This window comes from Tachypleus tridentatus, chromosome 13 (assembly GCF_004210375.1).
Source record: "Tachypleus tridentatus isolate NWPU-2018 chromosome 13, ASM421037v1, whole genome shotgun sequence".
Classification (NCBI taxonomy): domain Eukaryota; kingdom Metazoa; phylum Arthropoda; class Merostomata; order Xiphosura; family Limulidae; genus Tachypleus; species Tachypleus tridentatus.
Genome location: NC_134837.1, coordinates 157,225,060 through 157,240,678, shown reverse-complemented (window position 1 = coordinate 157,240,678; position 15,619 = coordinate 157,225,060). Strand labels below are relative to the sequence as shown.

General features: G+C 30.5%; 1 protein-coding gene across 1 annotated transcript in view; it reads left to right on the top strand.

Annotated features, from left to right (window-relative positions):
• The window catches only part of LOC143240834 (interferon-related developmental regulator 1-like), a 44,469-nt gene that overhangs the window by 24,368 nt on the left and 4,482 nt on the right, over positions 1-15,619 (top strand). The window contains exons 6-9 of the mRNA XM_076483990.1: positions 488-666; positions 1,282-1,390; positions 6,615-6,749; positions 8,866-8,994. Of these exons, the coding sequence (XP_076340105.1) occupies positions 488-666; positions 1,282-1,390; positions 6,615-6,749; positions 8,866-8,994 (552 nt within the window). The remainder of the gene's footprint in view (positions 1-487; positions 667-1,281; positions 1,391-6,614; positions 6,750-8,865; positions 8,995-15,619) is intronic.

Here is a 15,619-nt window from a genome sequence, read left to right as displayed (position 1 = left end):
TTAGCACATGTTTACAACATTTCTACATCTAATTTAACTAATTCCATAACTACATCCAGAATGCTTACAAGGAAATTCAGAAGAAAAATAACTGAGCATACCTTGCTAAAGATGTATCCTAAACTCTTATGGAAGAATGAAATTACCATTTAATTTGTTTGCAATAACTACACAGTTTCTGCAGGTATGGATTATTTGTTTTACACTTAAAATTGGGAGTTTTGTTTGGTAAATAATCAGTTTTTTGCATAACCTATTTTTAAAAACCTGTTCTAAGCCAGTTATCACACAAATTATCCCAAGTTTCCAGATTTCAGATATAAGCAAGCCAGTACACAAGATCTGTTTAACAACTGAAAAACATTACTATGTATTTAGAAGAAGTTTACACTTAAACTTCATAGCTTATGATTAGTAAAACTATTATATTTTCTGTTATGTGTGATGAAAAGTTTGAGTACTAAAGATTTTTTGTTTCCTGACTCAGAGTCTTCAGTCTACCATGCAGTTGCTTCATTCAGTATTTAGTGCATCATTTTTAAAAGGCAATGGAGCTGTTCCTTCTCATGCTCCAGAATTATTAGTTCTTCATAGCCATGCTTTGTTAGCCTGGAGTTTACTTGTGACCATTTCCTCTACTTTGCAAGTTATAGAACTGGCAGAAAGGTAAACTAAATGAGCAATCAAATACTTGTACATTAATGCAGTCACTTTTTCACTGGCTACACTTATAGAACTTTATCATATACACATGCACTGAAATGTAATGGAGGGTTTAATCATGTTTTATAAACTATGATATTCAATAAATATATGGATGTGACTGATGAATTTCAAAAGTCTCATCAGCTATTAAAATAATGTGAACTATTGAATCTCTCTCTCAAACTATTCACTAATTGGTGCACCTACATTATCCTTTTGAGATGTGTATAATTGCTTTACAAGTGCAATTAATCGTAAAAAAAATATTACTGAACAGAAATGTTTAAATTGTGAAAGTTTCTTCTTCTCCTCTTCTTCCTTTTATCTTTGTAGCATAAACATATTTGAAAAATATTAAATGTGTGTATTGTAGATGCTTCAGTTTCATTCTTATTGTAGGTAGTATTGGGTAGCTAATAATTTTACAATGTGTCTACTATAAATAAAATTTCAAATTTAAGAGGGTCTTCCCTCTTTTTTTAATGAAAATTTACTTGAGATAGTCATGTACATATGCAATAAGTATGCTTTTTGAACATTCATATGCTATTGTTTTTTTCATTGAATGTTTTATAGTCAGTTGAAGAAGTTACCAGAATTATTAGAAAGTCCTAATTTGGAATTAAGAATAGCAGCAGGAGAAGCAATTGCCATCTTGTATGAAGTGATTCGAGAAGAAAGCGTGGTTGGTGTTCTACTTCCTATGGCAGTAATCCTGAACTGTTTCTTGTAAAAGTCTTTAAGGGTGTTTGGTGTACTTGTTATTTTAAATGCTAACTTATTCATTAGTAGATAACACAGCCAAGCCACTGATTATTTGAAAAGCATAAAATTTTCATTACATCAAGCACAGAGCGATATGCAACATACTGTCCCAATATTACTACATTCTTTTATTGTGTTCGTTGCATTGTCATGCATTAGAGAATAACATGAATTTAGGTTCTTACTACATAAAGTGGATGAAGGAAATGAAAAGCAGAATAGTAGAAACTATAATTGTGGAATTGTACCAGAATAATATATTTCATGTTCTCTTAACTTCTGCTACACTGTTAGCATAAAGTTGGCTTAATTACATGTCAGAATGCAAGGTTCATAAGCAAAAAAAAAAGGAACAAAAAACCTGTAAAGTGTTACTACAATACAGTGATGTTATTAATTGCAACTACTTGGGGTGTAAAGTACATGAATTTTTAGTCCACATTTAGTTGTTTAAAACTATACATGATCATATTAGTGACTTGTTTTTTGGTATTCCTTTGTCTTGTACAACTTAGTCTTATGTAGTTTGACAGTTTTTCTTTTACTTAAACATTTTGATTTTTTCAGTATATTTCAAAGTGAAATAGATAAATATTTTGCTTTGTGTTTGCTTTTTCTTTTAATAGGTATATGTATATAACGTGATAACATTAAACAAACTGTTAAAATACAGTAAAACCTGTCTAAGCTGGAAACCTGTTCAAGGCAAAAATATCAAAATTTTGCAGCAATATCTTAATATTTCTCTTATAAAAGGCCCTCTACACAGTGGAACCTGCGTAACGCGGACAGAAAACTATCTTTCACCTACCTCATCTATCACGTAGGATTAGAACCTGAGTAAGACAGAAAAAAAGTTTTTGATTAAATAGTAATTTCTTATTTAATTAATAATTTCTTTAAATATTAATAAATTCTTGGACATTTTGTTACAGTAAGTATTGGTTAAATATATTGTTTCTTTTTATGTCATTATTTTTGCAGTTAAATTAGATTCATGATTTGTAGAAATATTTGTCTTTTGAGTGCAAAATTCTACTCTTTAAACAATTATCACAAAAAAATGTTTTCCTAATTTTAAAATGTAGGGAAAATTTACTTAATACCCTCATTTTTAAGAAAAAGCTACTAAATACTTTCATATTTTCTTTTAAAGATATTAAATATGTATGGAATCTTTTACTGAATTTAGGATTAGGGTTAGGGTCAAATTATTTGTCATTACAACCCAAAGGATATTGCAAAAATGCAGACAAAAGAGCTTTGTTTTCAGAGCTCTTCTTAATAAAACGTTGCAGATTATAAGAGAATAGTGTTCTGGAGCTTGCTATTTGAAAGAACGATTGACTGTATTTTTGGTCTCATTTGCTGATGGGAAAACTAGAGAAACCATGGGTAATAGGTAAAAGTGAAAATTTGTGCTGTTTAAAAAGTTTTACAAAGAATCAACTTCCTGTGGAATGGAAAGTGAATAATAAATGGTGGATGACAAGTGCTATATTTGAGGAATTTTGAACAAATTAAACAAAAGAATGGAACAAGAAAATAGGAATATTCTACTACTTCTAGATAATGCATCTTGTCACCCAAAATTTTAACTTTCAAATGTTTGTTTAGTCTTTCAATACATCCAAGTACAACATCAGTTCTACACATCAGTTCTACAACCACTAGATAATGAAATTATAGTGTATAAAATTGAAATACAGAAAATTGATGCTTCAGCATGTTTTTGCAAACTTGGACGACTGTAAGAGAGAATCTGAAATTACCATGAAAATTGATGTGTTAGATGCAATTGCATTTTTAGGTCATTCATTCAAATGCGTAAAAGATGAATACGTAATAAAGTGCTTTAAAAACTGTGGATTTATTCTTGATAATGGCAGAGATTGTGGAGAAGTTGTTTGTTATGACGATTCTAGTAAAATCCAAACTCTGTTCGAGAAGATTGATGCAGATGATTTTGTGGACATGGAAAGTTTTGTGAATGTTGACAAGAATGTTTTAACAGAAACTGGTGAAATTCATTTAAAATCTATAATAGAATTGCAAGATGGTAACCATGTGAGAGATTCAAAAGATGAACAAAATGGAAAAGATAGTGAGGAAATAGAAAGCCCATTCAAGAAATGAACAGTTGAAATTGTATACTTTTTTACAATAAATTTGATTAAGATTTTGTTTACCTATGTATATTTTGAATGTATATTTTTGTTCTTATTCTAATATAGCATAAACAGTATAATAACTTTATTCACAAATGTCTTACTTCCCTTAAGTCAAGCAAGTATAACGTTCCACTCAAAAATTATGTATAGTTAAGGAAATATATGTTCACTATGTCTAAACTGAAATTTTACTCGATCCCATGCAATTCCACACTAGACAGGTTTTACTGTACAAGTTGGCTGTTTTTAGTGTAAATATAAACAAGTTTCAAGAGGGGAAAAAAACATTTGATTTTCATGTTTTTAGTTATTGTTACTAGCATATGAGCTGCCTAATAATATTCAATATAATACAAACAGTTAAATCTTAAATCTTCAAAACTATAATGTCTTTTATACTTGGTATATTAACAAATTTACATTAGTTAACATTGTATAAACATAACACAAACATAACTTGTAGTAATTTTTTAACTGTTGTTGATAATTACTGTAAATGGCTGAAGAGGAAACTGTGTTTCATCAGTTAGTAATGTTTTGAAAGTAGTAGTAAAAAAAAGTAGTTTGCAGTAGTTATTGTAATTGTGGAAAACTAGATGACAGCATAATTGAAACATAATTGTATAATAGCTATTTCTAAAGGAAAGGTGAAGTTATGTTTTGATTCAAAGTAAAAGTTAATCCATTGCTTAGAGCTTTAAAAAAACCTAAAGTAAGATATGTTTATCCTTGAATTAATGTTTTCTGCAACAACATGGTATTTTTAACTCTTGTATTTGATGGTGGGGGTAGAGAGTATAATGGAATTACAAACTTCTGACTGATTAAAAGTTATTTTAGAAAAGGTAATGAAAAAGCCAGGTTTTACAAGAAAACACTTTAACACATGAACTGACAAATACATCTTTTGTACAGGAATTTGCCAAATGAAGAACTAAACAATCACAATTTAACAGAATTATTTTGGTGTTAAAGTATTTCATACTACATCTATTTTTTGAATTGCAAGACTTGTACTACAAATGTTAATGTTGGAAGAGACAGTATAATGATGTACTTTGGCCATTTCAAAATGACTTCAAATATTTTTTTCAGGTTCTTATTTTGTCTTCATACTAAAGTGGTCACATATGAAAAGATGAAAGTAAAACAGAATTTTGGTTTGTGACTATTTTATCTATTGCATATTCTACTAACTTCATAAATACCATAGTGTATAGTGGTAGGATAAAATACAGCATATAATATAAACCAATTATTACAAATTACTGTAAGGAAGATTTATCTTTCAGATAGGTGTAGTGGTTTGAATACTGGTGTGGTTATTTTTAATTACACAAATATAAATCTCTTCCTTACTATAAAAGCTGTAACTTGTAATGAAATAATACTTAGTAAGTTAACTCAAAACAAAACTATTAACTTTGGGACCGACTTCTTAATCTCTTTTGTGCTTGTCATAGTTTCAATGTTAACTTTTGAAGTGGTAAGCGTATGTTCACAAAATTTGGTAGATTATCAGTAAACATTACAGTGCTTTCATGTGAAAAATATCAGATTTTTCTGTTATGTCTTGAGGTTTGTTGAGCAATGTTTTTCTTGTGCTTTTTTCCTTCTGCATGTTGCTTATCAAACATAAAATTAATTTTCACTTTAAGATTAAATGCATCAGAATTTTCAAATCTTGCATGCAGAGTCTTTGTAATGTCCAGATGGTTACCAAACATTTAAGAAAAACCTTTATCTGTCATTTTCACAAACAAATCTGTGTGGGTTCAGTCCTATCTCATAACCACCAAAAAGAATTAGGAAGTAAATTGTGTCTTCATTCAGAATAATGTCAGATTATAACACAAAAACATAAGTTTAGGTCAAGTAGCTTAAATCTCATAACATTATATATTTATTATTTTACTGTGTTGACCTTTCAGCCATGTCTGGCTAATAATACGGAAGTAATAATGATGCAGTATGTATACTCATGTTTCCATATACAGTGGCATAAAACTGACCTTTAGTTTTTATAAAGTGCCCTATCTTGGCTATGTTTTTGTGGACTAGTGTTTTGTAAAATAGTCACACTTTATTATACATTATGTATGTATATAGATTATCACTGTTTATGAATAAGTTCTTCTTAAACTTATTTTTCTTCAAACATAGAACTAAACAAGTAAACATTTTACTCTTCTAGTTACAACCTTTGTACTTGTTTGTAGTTTGCTACACCTAAAGAAATTTTGTGTATATGGAGGATGAGAAACAAAATAATTTAAGGTCCTATACATTTGAATAACAAGAAAATCATAAATAACTATATCATTACCACAGAATTCCATTATAATTTATCGAGTTTAGTAACTAAGCTGTATTTCAATCTAAAAAGAATGAAATTTTGAATAGGCATGTTTTTACCAAAAAAGTACAAAATTTTGTAAAGGTGCATACATTGTCAAAAATCATAGTACAATTACTACCATGGATACTTTTGTGGTTGTAAATTTGTAGGATTCCACCCAGCCCTTAATTGGAAGGGTTAATAGAATTATTCATTGTGTGGTACAGCAATGTATTTTATAGCAGTGATGAAATAGTGTTAATAAAATGTGATAGACATTTATCAGAAGCCAAAATTCTTTGTTAGTAATGCTTTAGTTGTAGTTTTGTTATGTACACAAGCAACAAAAAATACTGTGGCCATTTTGAAATAGTCAGAGCCTCAAAATTATTTTCCTAGTCATTTTGAGAGGACACATACTTTAGTTTTTTCTTTCTTGCTGAACAATTTTGGTATGAACATTACAACATTTACTTAGAGTTCTAGGTTAGGTATTATATGGGCAATAGCATTGCAGCTTTCAAGGTTTTATTTCCTTGTAAGTATTGTTTTAATACTTTAAAATAAATTTCTTTATGGAAATTTTGTACGTTACTATTTATTTTCAAGCAAAAGCTAATCATATTTTCTTCTAGGATTTTGAGATAGACAACATTGAGAATCTTTGTGAAACATTGCGACAACTTGCTACTGATAGTCATAAATTTCGTGCTAAAAAAGATCGTCGACAACAAAGATCAAGTTTCCGAGATGTATTGCGGGCAGTGGAGGTGTGTTGTTTTAAGTGCTTTTCTTTGAAGGAGAAACCTTCATGTTGAGACTACTTTACATAAAACATGCTTATGAGTTTTGTATACACAGCTGGTAATACTTTGAAAATTATTCTAACCTTATAGTTGATGACTACCTCTGTATTTATGTCGAAACTTACCTTTGAACCATAAACCATACTGTGTAAAAAAAGGATTTTGAAGTTATTTTCTGTGGCATATGTGGTGCTGATATAAAATTTGTTGGCAGGTTATCCAGTCTACATATGTAATGAAATCAGACTAATCACATGGTAGTCGGATATTTCGACTTTTTAATCATACCTAGAAAAAGTCAAACTTCAAATTGGTGGTCCCAGCTATTTTGTCCAATGCTTTTTTGATCTTTTATAAAGAAAACTTTACATAAAAAAGTAATTATTTGAACCCAGGTATTAAATAATAAAGTAGATTATGAAAGTGTTATAAATTCAAGACTAAATAAGTGGACATTTTAATTTACAATTCAATAGCTGAATGACATTATGTATTGTTTATCAAATTTGTGAAGAATTTGCATGTTGTAAATAAACAAGCTACCAATGTGACAAAAAATTCAATTACAGCATATATTTAAGGACTGAAAAAAATTGCATTTTTATAAACATTAATAACTAAGAGTTGGATTTTATACACACATGCACACCAACAGAAATGCATCGGCACAGTACATAGGAACTTGCAGCTCAGCTGAAATTTTGGTTGCCTTGTGAATTGGCTAGCTGCTTTCTAAACACATGCAGTTATGACATCACTTGGAATTCAAGGTGGCAAATTGCTGTCATAAACATGCAGATATTTCTTAAACACAAGTTCACAACAATTTTTTATAGAAATAAATTGTACTTTTATTTTTTCTTTATTACTTCTCTGTAGTTTATTAAAAATACTTCTTCTATTCTGTTTTCTATGTTTATGATAACTTTTGCAATTTTTCTGCTAATATTTATAAAGGTATACACATTATATTGAAAGTTAGGAGTATCGGATCTATAAGAGCTTTAAACAAATACAAAAAGGAGTTGTGGTCATTCAAATTGACTGAACCTGAGTTGAGAGAGTTATAACAATTTCAATCTCCCATGTTTGAGTGTTAGACAAACTGCACAATCAAATTTTCTGTGTTTGGCAGATAATTGGTTTTATTTTTGTATGTGTAAGTGAACCTGTGATAGATGAATCCTTATTGTATTAGGGTTTACTGTATGCAACTTTGTAGCTTGCTGTATACTTCAATAACATTTAAATGTTTTAGAAATGAGGGGAAGAATATTAAGCATTGAGGCTTTGTGGAACAAAAACTACAACTAGTAAAATTATAAAATACATTTTATCATGACAAAGCATTGTTACACATTGTGTTCCAAAAAGCAATATGGTTTCATAATTTTCATAGTGACAATATGACTTAAGAAAAATTTTACTCACTGATAATATTAAACCTATTACTGCTGGTACATCTGTCATACTTTTTAAAACTTTTGTTACATTATTAATGAGTAATAAGTTATTATGACATACTACAGAATTTTAAAATGAGGTTATTTCCAGGATAAAAGGTGTTTGGACAACAAATAAATAAGTTGCTAGTGATTTTTTAATTCATTGTAATTTTTTTTAATAAAGATTAAAACAGTCACCAGGCTTAAGTGCAGTGTCATCAATTTTTAAGTAATTTTAGCTGGTTTAAATGATGCTGGATAAAAAAACGTTTAATTTTATTACTTAAAAATTAGATTACAACTGAAGTTTGTACAATTTTGTATAAAGCATCATAAAATATTTCTTTTGTTATTGACCTTTTGTGTAACAGTTATAAACAGCAGATGAAAGAAATCAGTTATATAAATGGAATCTGTGACTTACCTGTTTCAATAGAAATGTATAAATGCATTCTAAATAGTGAGAGGAGTGTAAATATAAGTAATTTATCATGGAAGGTATAACAACTTTAGTTGATCTATATATATTGCTGCAAACAACATTTTTAACTGTTATCAGGACTTTGTCAGGTTGAAATAGTGACTGTTAATAGGATTTTCATCTAGTAATAGGTGTAATTTATTGTCCATACTAGGAAGGAGAGGCTCCAGATGTTAGAGTGAAGTTTGGTAGAGAGGTCCTTAACATTGACAGTTGGTGTAAAAAACGCCAGTATGATGCCATTTGTTATATTTTAGGGTCTGGGATGAACTTGCATCTGAAGGTATGAAATTTGAATTATTAAAGAAAATAGAACTTGATGCTGTTTTTCCTCATTATATTCAACTTGCATTTCATAATTATTATGCAGTATAATTAATTAGAATGTTTGTTTATTGAACCCTATTTTAATTGTGCTATATATATATATATAAGGAGTAAATTAAACATTTCATCTACTGATCTAGTATTAAAAAAAACATCAAAACATTACTTGACAAGATGTTTTATAGATTTTTGCTAATAGTTTCAACTATTTTAAGCAACTTTTATTTAAAAAAACAAATTCTTTAATTCACTGAACTTTCATAAATAGTTGCTTCCTTTTAAAATAATTGCAGGGTAATCTCTACATTTATAAAACATGTGTATTTTTTTTTTCTTGTAATTAGAACTAAAACTTAGCAGTAATTCACTACAGTTTTCAGTATTGTATAGGTGTCTAGGGCATATTGCTATCAGACATGTTCTTGTAGAAGTGTATGTGTAGCTGAAGTTACTTTGATATCATAATACTAATAAATCTTTATGCATTTGCATTGACTTTATTTTGTTTACAGAATTTTCAGTTAAGAAAGGTACATAATTTTACTAAAATATCTCATAATCACATTATTTTTCTTCAGATTTATTTCCATCTTATTTGATACAACTATTTCATTTTCACTGTCTTTAGTTACTTGTAACTTTTAATTTTTCATTAAAAAAATCGATATATTTGCAATTTTTTTCATTTTTCATTTCATAATATTTCATATCCATACATTTCTGTCCATCTCACTCCATTTATATTCTTTATTTCATATATTTTGTATGTCTTTACACTCCCACATGTTCTATTGCCACTTTTCTTACATTAACAGTATTCTGAATTCCTCTGTTAGTATTTCTAAATTCATTAAATGCGTATTTATGAAACTTGGATTGTTTTAGTAAATATAAAAAGTGTTGTGTACAAAAAATTGAATTTTTTATTTAAATACTTTTAATTGTAGATTTATTTGAACTTACTAAGTCTGAATAAAACTGACTACTATCCTCCCTTATTTCAAGCCTAGGAAGAATCCCCAGACTCCTTCAAACTCTCATCCAATTGCTTTGACAATCTGTCTCTAAGATTTAGAGAGGATGGTTAATGCTTTCTTGAATCAAACAACATTCTCTCATACACCCAATATGGATTCTGATGATAGTACTTCATAGTGGATCACCTGATCCAATTTGAAACATCAATCAGAGAAGCCTTTCTCAAGTGACATCGTATTGTGTCTAACCTTTGACCTTGAGAAGGCTTATCATATTACATGGAGGTATGATATTTTTCAAGACCTCCACTTGTGGGTTATGTGGCCATTTACCCACTTTTATATAAAAAATTTTTAATAAACCAGCAATGCCAAATCTATGTTGGTTTGGCACTCTCATTCTTTCCCACAGGAACTTTGAGTCACCCTTTTCAGTGTAAAGATTAATCCCATTACTGCACAACTTCCTCCTACCATTGCAAATGAACTCTGTGCAGACTTTCACATCTCATGTCATTCGTCAAGCATGACATTTATTGAGTAGCAGCTTCAGATTGCCCTCAGTCATTTAATGAAGTGGACCACAACAAATGGGTTTACCTTTTTTATCTTTAAAACTGTTTACATGCACTTTTGCTGTCAGTGTGGTATTCAACCTGATCCTGACCTCCATCTGTGGTCCCTGGTGCAAAGTTCTTGGGGCTTGTTTTGTACCATAAGCTTACTTTTATTTTATACATTAAGCAGCTATGAGTTAAGTGTATAAGGGCACTGAACATCCATGTACTCTCTTCTGCCTCTTGGAGAGTGGATTGATGTCTTATGCTAAAGATCTATTATGGTCTCATTTGATCAAAACTTGACTATGGATCTTTGGTCCTGCTAGGACCTTGGCCTTGAAGATGTTGGACTTCATTCACCTTCTGGAGCTTTGGCTCTGCATGAGGGCTTTCTGCACTTCTTCAGTCCAGATTTGTACATCAAGTGTTACGAACCTCCTCTACACCTCCACTGTTTGCAACTGTATTTACTGTATACTTCAAAACTTTAATCCTGACTGCAACATCCCACCAGAAGTTTTCTTTCCTCAGTGAGCCATACTTTTTCAGAAATAAACAGTCTGTCATTGTTCCTTTTGGCCATTGTATCCAGGTGTAGCTGGTTGAATTGGGTTTGTCCTTGGATAACGTTGATGTCTATACTAGTCAGCCCATCCCACCATGGTTTATTACCATCCCCACCTGTGATCCTTCTTTGAGTCATATGAGGAAGGCAGATACTACCAATTGGAAGTATTGTCTTCTATTTGCCAAACATCTCTTACACCATCCTTCCATTCCCATAGACACGGATGATTTGAAATCACATGACTCTGTGGGCTCTAAGATAGTTTGTTTTGGTTCAGTGGTTGCACACAGAATTCCCTCTACAATTTCTTTGTCCACTTTCACAATGTATACCATTTCTGTTGCCATGGGTCATGTAGAAGCTATGCAGTACACTAATTGTACTATTTATACTGACTCACTGTCTTTACTGGCTTTGGAATTGCCTCACGTCGGTTCTAACCCTGTTCTCGTTGATATTCAAAACTGACTGTCTGATTTCTCTTTATCATCTATTTCTATTCAATATTTCTAGATACTGGGCTAAGTTGGTATTTGTGAGAATGATATCACTGCTTGGCTCTGTTCCAGTTGGCAGATGACATGGAGTGAGCAGTGTGATAAGCTTTTCCAGATCAAAATGTCTATTGCTTCTTTTGCTGTCTTGTTTCTGTAAGGATCAGAAGGAGGAAGTTGCACTAGCTAAAAAGCTATGAATTGGCCACAGATTTTAACTTATTGTTTTCCTTTATTTACAACTGATGCACAAGTGTGTGGCCTTTGTAGTACTCAAGTCACAATAGCCTACATTTTACTCTCATGGTCTTGTTGCAACTTTGAATGACAGCACTGTTTTTATCATGGGTTTACCTGTAATGCTAGACAGTGTCATTGGCAATGGTGACACTGTCCACCTTACTTCTGTTTTTAAATTTTAAGGGCCATTGGCCTTTTTAATTGTTTTTCTCTGAAATGTAGCCATTGTTTTATTTTAAATTGATTATTTTTATGTGCTTTAATAATTTTATTTTTTACTGGTTGTCTGGTGCAGATAGCCTAGTTGCTTTGCTTTATGCTGATAAATGTCAAGCAACCAACTTTAACTTAGTTATTGAAATCAAAATTATTTATGCTTCCAAATATACATTTTAGAACACACACATGCATAGGGCAATAAAAATTGATTTGCTGTTTATAGCAGTAAAACACTTGCAAAAAAAAAATGAAACTGAGACCATACATCTATATAGAAGTTTCAAAAACGAATAAATCCCTCAATGAATCTTGTAAAGAGCAATATACTCATTGTATTTGTTGTATTGACATTTTTTGAGAGAGAGGATGAAATAGGAAGCACACTGTATGTGGATTTTATGGCTTTTATTATAATTTAGTAAAGCAGGAAGATTGGAGACTTGGAATTTGTATTCTGCTTTCCAGTGTCTATATTAAAACTGTGTAGTTGATGGGACACTCAGAAGACTGTATAAAGTTAGAAAGAAAGTCTAAAATGTGCAGTTTGGAGTATAGACATTTCACACAATTATTAGATTAAGATTGAAAAATTGATTTTTTTTAGTCAAAGGTCATTTTTTGAAAATGGTGTAGACAGCAGTATATCAAGAGTCTTATGAATGAATAAAAAAGCATCTTTTTCCTTGTATGCATTTTGAAGTATTTTGCAAATTACACACCAAATTATTTACTTTTTAACATAAACTACATTTAATATCTTACAAGCTTCTTATGCTTATTCAAGATTAAATTGAGTGTAAGAGTTAGCAATGTTTGAAGCATATTATTTTGACTTTTTAGGGAGTTTGACTGTGAGATTCATTGTCATTAGTGTTTCATTTTTATCAGTTTTTGTTTGTTTCATCTGTGATACCTTGCTCTTCTTTTGAGACTTGTGAACCCTACAGGAGTGTGGTATAATATTCACTGTGAACAACACGGTCTAAGTCATGTTGTTCTGGTAGGTTTTAATAATATTTGTTTCCACCAACAATGGGTGTTTACATATGTGAATCCTTTATTTTCTTGGCACAATATTTTCCAAGCATGGCAATGCCATTTCAATCCAAACTGGAAGGATAATCCATTTCCATGGAGTCTTTGGTGGTAGGAACCAGACTGCAAACAACTCTATTAAAATCCACCTTGAAACTTAAGTACTAGTTGCATAACATTGTATTGTTTTCTGTAATTAATCTTATTATATTTCTACGTGATTAGTAGTGTCTGAATTTTACTTGTCTATCTGGCAGATAGTTTTGTTGGAAACGATCTCTCATGCTTAGAATGATCTTTGAAAAAGTTACAGAGAGTGTTTCTTAATTCTTTCTAAACTTGGTCAGTTTAATAACCATTCTTACAAGTAGATTGAATTCTTCATTTTGATATGTAAAGTTCACTTAAAAGCTTATTATCTGTAGAATGTTTTTATCAAAGTGAATTTTTAAGTAAATTATAGTAAAATATGTAATAAACAATGAGAGCCAACATTCCCAGTTTGTATTCGTTTATTGTGAAATTGATTGATTGACGTGTGCCTTCATCCCTGATATTGATCTGCCAATGAGAGAGAGAGAGAGAGAAGGTAACTGACTAGTTGAACCCATTATCTACTATTTATCAGCAAACAATCGACTTCTGTCATGCTACAGCAGTCTTACAGCTGAAAAGGCAAACATGTGTGTGTATATATTCTTTATTTATAATGAGATAACTGATTAAAATATCAGTAATTTTAATATTTATCAATATAAGTACTTCAATATCAATCTGGAAAGCTACATTCATCACCAAAGCTAAGAATAATAATTGTTACTGTATTCTGGTTTATGTAGGTCTCGAACAAAAAGTTTGGGAAGACAGTAAAGAGCATTATGTCAGCAATTTTTCCTTATGACAAGAAGACTGTTTTGCTATGTGAACCATCTTTAATTCAAAATGTACATTGTATCCAGAAATATATTACTAAAGATAAAATGTTTCTCCTGTTTCATCTATTTGGAAAATTCCATATGCTAACATTCCAGTTTTTTTCAGTATGTTTTGTACTCTTTGTTTATATATCAAAATAAATTATGAGCAATATGCATTAATATGAATTATCTATCACATTTCTTTTATACTGTACATTAGCTTGAATTTATCAACGAATATTCTCTATTTGAAAATCAAGGCAAAAACATCCACAGCTATTTGCATGCAAAGTCATTGTTTTACTGTCCAGTTACAGAAGTGGGTCTGATACTGACTACTATACCAACTCTGCATTTTATACAAATCAAATCAGTGGATGGGAAAGGAATTTTAGTGCATTACAGATGTATTTCTACCCTGTACAGTGAGATATTATTTATCAATATGCAAACATCATGACTTTAAAGTGTGCTAATTGCAAAACTCTATTATTGATACACATGATTTATCTTGTATAGATTTCTGCAGTTGTGTTATTGTGGGCTTTCAGTGTTGACAAAATACCTAGTATATTTCTGACATAACATTTGTTCTTGAAATTCTTATCTGTTGTTCTTAATGAGTTTACTTCGCATATTAAAATATCTTGTCATAAAATTATTACTATGTAGCTTTATTTACCATTAGAAAAAGGTATCAGAGCTTCCATCATAAGCCAATATTAAGCCTAATCACCTAACTTACCATGTTTTATACTTTACTTTATTTGTACTTTAAATTATAGGGCAAAATAAGAAATACATCAAATAAAAAAAAATAAAAACAAACTTTTGACAATTTTTAACATTCTTTAACAGTCTTGCAGCAACAGCTATTACACTGCATTAATGTAAATCACGTTACAGGCTCTTAACTACAGCATAATTGTTTCATTTGTCTGTCAAACTTCAGTGAATTTTCAAAACACCAGAAAACCAGGCTTGCAGTTTTTTGGTATTTCTCTAAACATTTAATTGTGTTCTCAGCATTTCTCGTAGCTAAGACCAACCTATATGCAACTTTTGTACATGCATAATTTCAACTTCTAAAAGGGGTATCATGTTATTTCTAACTTGAATCATTGTTTGCTCCATTATAGCATAAATTTGAAAATTGTGTTATATCACTTTACATATACCCATTAATTGAACATCAGGAAGATATCTTGTTTTCCTAATTGTCTTGAAATGGTACTTAGAAATTTAGCATGTAAATCTTTTCTCATTACACTAGAAACTGTATAGAGTTTAATACTTAAGACAGCTCACATAGTTGCAGGTACTTGACACCTGTCCCCCTGGAGGAAGAGAGTGGTAAGTCTCCAGATTTACAATGTTAATATCATGTGTTTGATTCCCCTTGATGAACACAGCAGATAGCCCCATGTGACGTGCTTTGCCATAAGAAAACACATATGTACACATCAAACACTCTCACATGTGCATGGTTAATATCTGGTCATCTTTCCAGTAGTTATTTGGATGGAAAATCAAAGCTGATGTAACTGTACACTTAAATGTACATAAAGTTT